The 8,935-nt window shown below is 43.4% G+C and overlaps 1 protein-coding gene across 1 annotated transcript; it reads left to right on the top strand.

Annotated features, from left to right (window-relative positions):
• Nucleotides 1-422: 422 nt before the first annotated feature.
• znf16l (zinc finger protein 16 like) lies at nt 423-8,666 on the top strand. Its single transcript, XM_080450630.1, has 3 exons — nt 423-1,289; nt 1,602-1,847; nt 5,892-8,666. Exons 1-3 carry the CDS (start codon nt 509-511, stop codon nt 6,587-6,589), a joined length of 1,725 nt encoding a protein of 574 aa, XP_080306756.1. The 5' UTR covers nt 423-508; the 3' UTR covers nt 6,590-8,666.
• The last annotated feature ends 269 nt before the right edge of the window (nt 8,667-8,935 follow it).

Raw genomic sequence — 8,935 nt, 5'->3', positions numbered from 1 at the left:
ATGATTGATTGAATACTTTAGTAACAGTTTGCAGATGGTACAGACTACAGAGGTACGGTTTTACAAAGATTGTTTGAAGGATAACACGGAAAGCCCTCGAGGCTTGTTTCCATTGTGGTCCTGTGTATTCAATTCATTATGAAACTTAAAGACAGACAATAATATACAAGAAATGGTACATTTAAACATTTTTCTAAGGGGGATCAATTTTAACATCCGATTGGGATTTAGTGTAAATTCACATATGAATCAAAATATAGTGCTCGGTGAAAATACATAACGTTAGACTTAATAAAAAACAAACCAACCCCAAAATGTTACATCTGTCACCCCTGACAACCAACACAGCCAACCAACCGCAGCGCCGTGCCTCCGAGACTATGGGATCCAAAGTCCACTTATGTGGATGTCTTTCAGCATCATTAGCCTACTGGCTAGTGGTGGCTAGCTTCTACATTTTCAGCTAAAACAAACGTTTATTTAAAGGCTGCTCCAGGTCAGGCTAAATATGAGCCGAAAAAGAAACCACACGTTCAGCAGCGAGGCGAGCTTGTCGCCGGAGGAGCACCAGAACGCCTTCATGGAGACGCCGAGAGCAGCCGCCGCCGCCGACGACGATTTCTTGGATTTGGAGCCCGACGAGGAGCTGCTGTGCTCGGTGAGCGACATCACGGAGCACCTCGGCAGGAACATCACGGTGGTGCTGGAGACCGCGCTGTCCGAGATTCGGAAGATGGTCAGCGTCAGGATCCGCGTCTTGAAGCTGGAGCTGCGGGAGAAAACGGACGAGATCGAGCTGTTAAAGGTGAGACTGGAGTCCCTGCAGCGGGACGGCAGGGAGCCGTTCTCCTCTCCCGGCGGCGAGGCGTCCTCCTCGGGGTTCAGGAAGCAGCACAACAACGGCAGCAGTGACCCCAAGAAACAAGCCAAGCCGCCCGTCATGCCCGCCTCCGGCGTGAAGAAGGAGAACATCAACGCTATTTGTGACTATCTCATGAAGGATAAGAATTCGAAGGGTGGCCCGGAGATGGACGGTGACTTGACAAATCCCCCTCCTCCGGGGGCTGGTGGTGGTGGTGGCGACAGGGAGGCTCGCCCATCAGAGCCCGACCCGCAGTCCCTGCACCTCTGGACGGACAGCGGCATGACGGGCACCGCCAGTGGCCACGGAGGAGACGGGGAGTCGGACTCGGCCACGGATGATCTCTTCAACATCTTACCTTCTGGAAGCAAACGGATTTACGACTACGAATGGATGGCAGGGATGGAGTACACACCAGATCTGAAAGGTATTCGTTTTGGGGGGTTGTTTTTGATCTAGTGTCTCTCGTATGAAGTCATTTGTGTTATACATTTATGTTCAATGAAAAATACAATCTATTACATTGTGCATTTCAGGGTTATTTTGAGATTTCAGTGACCAGTGTGCCACTTAGTAGTACTCCTAGCCTTGGATCACAAGATATAATATATGACAGTCATGTATCAGGTCTATAGTCCCCCCTGAATATTTATGACGCTGCATTGGTCTCTGTTGCATGGGATTCATCGTCTACTATATCTACATCAATGCAATGACCAAGTAAAGTATATTTTCCTAGGCGTGAGGGAGCCCAAATGCGAGAGTATCCCTCCAGAGGAGACAGGGGAGGATGGGGAGGAGGAGGAGGAGGAGGAAGAGGAGGAGGATGAGGAGAATGAGTCATATAAGAGGGACGGACAGGGTATGGACCAGCCCCAGGCCCCCCTGTCCCATGGCCAACCCCCTGGGTTCCCCTTGGAGGCCCAGGGCTCTCCTGGAGGGGAGGACAGTCCCATGGAAGGCAACACGGACAGGCTCGAGACAGGTGAGTGGCAAGCCAGTATAGTTGGGAACTCAACTGGGCATCTTAAAGTGCAACTATACAGTATAAGACAGAGTGTGTGTTAGGGTTGTATTGATTTTCATTCTACATACAAATTTATCTCTGTATATATGTGTGTAACGCCCGGGATTCAAACCCGGGTCTCCCACGTGGAAAGCCAACATCTTAACCGCTAAACCAAAGGGACATCCCTCTCGCTCAGGGGAGATATTAGACTTTCAGAACATCAGGCTGAGGTAGTGATACATATGTGTGTGTGTGTGTGTGTGTGTGTGTGTGTGTGTACATAAATATATATTTTTTACCGCAGCTTAGTGCAAGGCTTCCCAAACTTGGCTGTGACCCCCCCAAAATAATCATATTTGAACTGGGGACCCCCCCACCTTGACAAGTATTTGGAATTGTAGGACTTTAGGCATTACATTTAGTTTGACTTGGTTCCACCACAGATACATATTGTGAAAATAGCCAAACTACAAGCTCACAATGTGAGGCGTTGTGAGCTTGTAGATCGGCTATTTTCATAAGTTTTTGCCTCTTATATTATTTGACAATTTGGCCAATGTTTGACCATTTTTATATTATAGTTTGTTGGTTACTTTTGACATAGTAATGGTCTTATTATTAGTTTATTTTTTTTCATTTTAGAGGTATTAAAAAAAAGGTCTCAAAAGTCCTTGTGTAGATACCCTGTGTACACTCATACTGTATGTTGGTTTGTTTACTGTTGAGTGAGAAAACCCTAAATCATTTGGGGACCCCCAGTTTGGGAACCATTGGCTTACTGGGTTATCAGAAGGTCACGGTTTGCCTCCAAGGCCCGCCCAGCAATACGCGCCGAAGTGTCCCTGAGCAAGGCACTTAAAGGTCTACAAAACAAAAAGTGAGGACCAAAATAATTTGTTTGAGGATAGATAGATAGATAGAATACTTTATTGGCAGTTAAAAAAAATCACAATGTCATTATTTAGGAAAACGCCAACGTGGATTACACACAAAAAAGCAGAAGCTTGTTTCCATTGTGGTCCACCTTGAGACATAGAACAACACACAACAAACTGTACAAACAACCATGAAACAAAGAAGAATTCATCCTTATATATAAAGTTGGGAGCAATACATATAGGACAAGAGGTACCCCAAGAGAAGAATCCAATGCAGAGTGGGCTATCCGGGGTAGGGATCTAACTAGGAACTGAAATGAAAGACGAAACACCATAATGTTTAAGTTATACACTCTGGTCATTGTTTTATTTTCATGAAAATGTTTTATAGAGCATAGTTTACTTTTTTATTAACTAATCATATTGAGTATGCATGGGTGGGTGCTGTGGCCTATGCAAAGAGCCCACCAGACACGCAAGCGTAAGCACATGGATGCTGCTTCACTTTCACTCCCATGTTAATGAATACAGCAGTTCTCACTGGCCATGCATGCTCCAACACGCTGCTCGGGCACTTGAAGAAACCTTTTCAGCTCTAGGTGGAAAAACACGCGTGTCCGCATGCATATTGTCATAGAAATACATTGTACTGCATATGTATCGCCATAATATCGGCCCATATTAAAGTTGTTTTTAAAGTTAACTTAGATAACCATTGTGGGATGAATCAAGTTAAATAAAGTCATACAGTTTGCTTATAACTAGTATTCCTGTTTTTTAAAATCATGCTCTTTATTATAGTATACAAATACATATTCTCAATTAATAAAGACTATGCTTCTGTTTTTATCACTGTATTGAGGTGGCCTACAAACTCAAGGTCTGGCAAGTGGCAAACAACTCTCCATTGATATCAAGGGCAAACCATAACAATAAATACATAAATAGCTACACATTTGAGTGGGCCATTCAGACTATAAGGCCATGAAATCTTGTTTAGAACTGTGATCTTTAGTACATTTTTACATTATCGACGGCATTCTAGCCTACTGCAACCCTAAACAAAACTCATTCTGAAACTAATCTGATGTGTAGGCCTACTTTGTCATCTGAGGTTAGCGTGAGCCATGTTCTTTCATTAACCTAATATATTAATCTGATTGATGCTGGTTTTAAATCCAGGCACCGATTTCGGATGCTATCAATGCACTAAATGGGACATTATCACGTTTAATCAAGACTATTGATTGGTGAGATGCTGACCTACCGGCGGGGCTCAGTCCCCAAAACATGATTTACGATTCTGTGCCTATCGGTACATAACTCGGACGGCGCTGAGTCGGCTCAAGCGAACGTCGCAACGTTGGGCACAGCAACTCGCTCGCTTTAGCTCGCTCGGTGGTGCCTCTCGTGGCTCTAGTTCGCTTGAGACGGCGCGCCTTTGTCGTGGTCCAAACTATACTTTATGCAAAACACCTACTCGGTAGGTCAGTATCAATAGTCTGATTAAACGTGGGTAGGTCAGTATCTCACCTACTTAAACCAATCAATAGTCTGATTAAACGTGATAAGGTAAGGTCCCATTCAGTGCATTGACAGCATCCGAAATGGGTGGTCCAGGATGAACACATCCAAACATCACTGAAAAGTCTGAATGCAGAGCTTGCCGTTCTAAAATGCGACAGAAATTATTACCCTACCAACCATGATAGAATGGAAAATAATCTGTAATGTTTTACTTTCCCTTGTCTATGATATATTATGTTGATACATGCTTTGAGACAATAGAAAAAAGTAATCAGTTTGTGAATAGTGCTGATTTGTTTAACTTAAAAATTACAACTTGTGTCACCGGCTGCTATCTGCGAACGACAAATACACTCTGAAAAAGCTGCTAGTAAGAACGGTCGCGCACAAACCTGCGTGTGCGCAATGAAGCTCATTGATGAGTTTGGGGTGTTGGCTATGGCAGCAATAGGCCTTTTGGGGGTGGGCGTCAGGCGGAGAGAGATTAATCAGTGAATCAGAGTCAGTGACTACTGTATAACTACAGTACAGTAATGGTTCCTGTTGTGATTGATTGATAGCTTTTAATTAAAGTAATCAATATAAATTCAAAAGGGACAAAAGCACAAAAAAGTCATTGTGGTCCTTTTGTCCTTTTGATCTTGAAGATTGAACTTAAATTCAAAGCCCATTTAAGGCCATGTGATATAGCCTATTGCCATTGGATTTGTGCTATTTTCAGCTTGTGTCTATGGTGGTGGTGTACATGTAAATAATTTGTAAGTACATGTAAGTGTAGGTTGAAAATTCAGTTTATTGAAGTTCATGTTACTAATTGTTTCAAAATCTCTTCAGAATTTTTCTAACTCATGATCTGTCTCTTTTATCTAATATTCTGTATCATCCATTTATTCTTTGGCCATTCTCTCTCTCACCTTTCCTCTCAAACCTTTTTGGGGCCGTGTATTTTTAAAGAATGCATACATTATTGATGAAGCTCAGATCGTTACAACCTTGGAAGCAGACCGCTTTAATCTTGACATTTTTACACTTTTAAGCACTTTGGACAGTTAAAAGGAAATCCGTCCTAAAGCTCAAGTTGAAAGCGGCCGAAACTTTGAATACACTTTTAAACATCAGCTTTATCAGTCCTCAAGATACTGGGAACAGGTATGCCCTGGGGCTGCTTAAAACAGTGAATGCATTGCAGTAGGCATACAGTGACTCTCTCAAACAGTGGGTCGGGACCCATCTTTGAGTCGTGGACCAATTTTTATGGGTCGTGGGTAAATATCTTCAATAGCACATTTACAAGCTCGTAAATCATTGTGAGCTTATAGATCTGCTATTTTGAGTCCTGGGTAAACGTCTAATTTCTCTTTTGGGTCTTGAGTTAAAAGGTTTGGGATCCACTGCTCGACCATATCACCTCTTTTCCTGTCACTCGACTGTAATGTTATATTGTCTAATGAACTAAAAATGCCATAAAATAAGAAAAGAGAGACGGCAGGATTTGCCTTTTCGCAATCTTCATTGAAAATATCTTATTTCCAAACATGGAATCTTCCAAGGTCAAATTTCAAGAATGGAGTTTGCCAGTCAAATTATAATCTCATTTTGTGTTCCCCGTTTTCAGGTCAGCAGTTCCCCGGCCACACCTACATTTGCCCCCTGTGTGGAACGTTCTGCCCCGACTCCTTGTTCCTAGAGGAACATCTTAAACTGATACACACAGACGCTCCTGGCGCCCAGGCCCTGCAGGCCCTGCAGTCCACGTCTTCAGCCATCCCCCCGCTGGGAGAGGGCAGCAGTGACGCCAGGAGAGGCGGTGGGGACAACAACGAAGGAGGATCGGGGATCGGTACGGGCCTCAATCGAGGAGTAAAAAGGGAAATTAAAATCGAGGGTGGCTACGAGTGCGGGGACTGCGGGCGCCATTTTAACTACCTGGGCAACCTCCGGCAGCACCAGCGCATCCACACGGGCGAGAAGCCTTTCATCTGTCCGGAGTGTGGGGAGAGGTTCCGCCACGCCGCCCGGCTAAAGAGCCATCGGCTGGGGCACAGCGGCGCCCAGAGCCCCTTCCCTTGCCCCCAGTGTGGGAAGGGCTTCTCCGTGCTCTCTGGCCTAAAGAGACACCAGCGTGTCCACACGGGAGAGAGTCCCTACGCTTGTCCTCAGTGTGGCCGACGCTTCAAGGAGCTGGGCAACCTGTACACCCACCAGAGAATCCACAGCGGAGCCACCCCTTACTGCTGCCATCAGTGTGGGCGGAGCTTCCGCCACCTGGGCACCTATAAGAGCCACCGCTGTACGCCGGCCCACAATAACTAAACCAGACCTAACCATAGCCTGAGTCACTCAATGACAGAGGAGGACAATGTTTTTGAACCGAGTGAAACCCAGGGCTACATGTTACACATTGATCATGAGCTGTCTGTTGACACATTCTGAGTATCTGTTGCCACAGATGATGGTGCTTATATTTCTGTTGCCCGACAGAAGAAAGGATCACGAGAATAGCCAAACGAATGGCTAGTCAAGCTAAGTTAACCGTTATCACAGGATTACATCAGGTGCCATGTGAAAAGAAGGCAGTGCTGACTGTGAACAACTCAATGGGTCTCGTTTATCAAAGCGGTTTAAATTATATGTGTACCTTTCCTGGTAAAACTATAAGAACTGCCAGTGTATCAAATATTCAGAAACACTTTTTCAATTGTATCCCGGCATCTGTGTTGATAAAGTGTCACAGATTAGAAGTGCATTTGCCTCAGAATACTATGCATGACGCCCACAAAGATGATCCACACTTAGCATTCCAACCAAATATTTGCTAATGATTTGTTTTTTTAAATTAAACTTTTATCTACCATTTGCTTTTACATCACAAATAACCCTTTTAGAAATGGTGACAAGCTGCTGTATTTTGGAGGAGTCATTAGCAGAGTGAATTGGCATTGTTTTTCCCTCACTGAATCATGTCTAACGCCTGATTCATACATACATAGTTGCTTGCCTGTGTTGCTCACCGAATATAGCATATCTACAAGCTCACAACACGTCACGGCGTGACACGTGAGCTTGTAGATTTTCTATTTTTCTTGTGCAATAGTAAATCGGGCATAAGTGCCATGTTTTACAGACAAGACTTTCTCAGATTTATAGAAGGCTTCTCAACAATTAATTATAAAAACATGGGAGAAACCCTGTTTAATGATATTCATTTCAAATGTTCGCCTCATAAAAATATTTGCAAAACTATTTGTAGTATTAGAGAACAGATGGCTGTCTATAAAAATGTAAACATAAACTGCATAGTTTACACACAGAGTGTTTGTTCTCTCGTTCTCGTAAATGTCTGAACAAGTGGTATTTTTGGACAGTGAGAAATCCCAATGTGTCATGCCAATGCAGATACAAAAAAAAGAAAACGATCGCAAGAGATTATCGTATGCTGCTTGATAAATGAGGCCCATTATCAGGTCCAGTATGTTGAATAAGAATATTCTGTTCCCTGTTTCAACATCTTGTGCACGGCCCACAGGCAGAGCATTGGGAATATCATGTTGGTTGGAGGGAGCAATGTGAAAGCATTATTGTATAGCAGTGGTTTTCAACCCTTTTCATATCGAGGACCATTATTTATTCGGCATTTGAGCCATGGACCACACGTTTGATGAGATTTAGACTCTCAGACCCAAGACTTAGAACATTTTGTTCGATACGATTTCGTCCACAATTCCATGCTCTATTGATGTGGTACCATAGGAGAGATTACAGGCAAACGTTGATCAAAATAACAATTCTTTAATTAAGCAATGCAGATGTTTAACAAAAATTGAAAGCGGTGGTCCCCGGACCACTGGTTGAGAACCACTGTTGTATAGGACTAGTTGTCTGCAAATATCCTGTGGTAGATGAGCAGAGCAATGGTACACTAGCACCTCTGTGTGGTCTGCCTCTGCACCACAATGCATTTCCTCCCCATGGCTGGTGCTTCTGGCTGTTATGTGAGTTTATTTTTAGGCATTTTCTTCTTTTCTTTTTACTATAATAATGTAACCTATATTACAGAACCTATATTCTTGAATATTTTATATGCTCACCTTTATGATGGTAAAAAAAAATGCTAAAGTGATCACACACAAAACCCCCCGATTTAAATGATTGATGGTGCATCGTCCTTAATTGATCTTTCAAACTCGTGAGAGTTTGATGAAAACAAGTCCTGTTTTAATTTCTCATTAACAGCTAGACAGAAGACATATTCATAGTGCTATGCGAGTAGACTGACGAACACGCTATTAAAAAACAAAACGAGACAACCAAAAGTGTCTGGTGAGCAGACATTAACCCCTGGGTGTGAAACGCTAACAGTTGAGAAGCCGCATTCTAATAAACATCTGTGTGTATGGTGATCTAAGTGTGTTCTTTCCTTTCTTCCATTTTAAAGATGTATACAGCTGTTTTTTTAGGCCATTGGAGTGAGATAATAGCCACTTAAGGATAATTCCTTTCAACAGGACGTTCATGAAAGTCCTTGCGGGCTTGTTTCCAATGAGGGCCTGTGAGCAATTAGGGGTTAAGAGTCTTGCTCAGGGACAAATTTCATTTCATCGACACATATGCTGGTGTGGCCTGGAATCGTACCTGGGGCAACCAGGGCCTCTGGCTCCC

Source organism: Gymnoscopelus braueri (genome assembly GCF_963280865.1).
Source record: "Gymnoscopelus braueri genome assembly, chromosome: 15".
NCBI lineage: Eukaryota > Metazoa > Chordata > Actinopteri > Myctophiformes > Myctophidae > Gymnoscopelus > Gymnoscopelus braueri.
The sequence above is the reverse complement of the archived record's forward strand: the minus strand, read 5'-3'. Positions and strand labels throughout refer to the sequence as shown.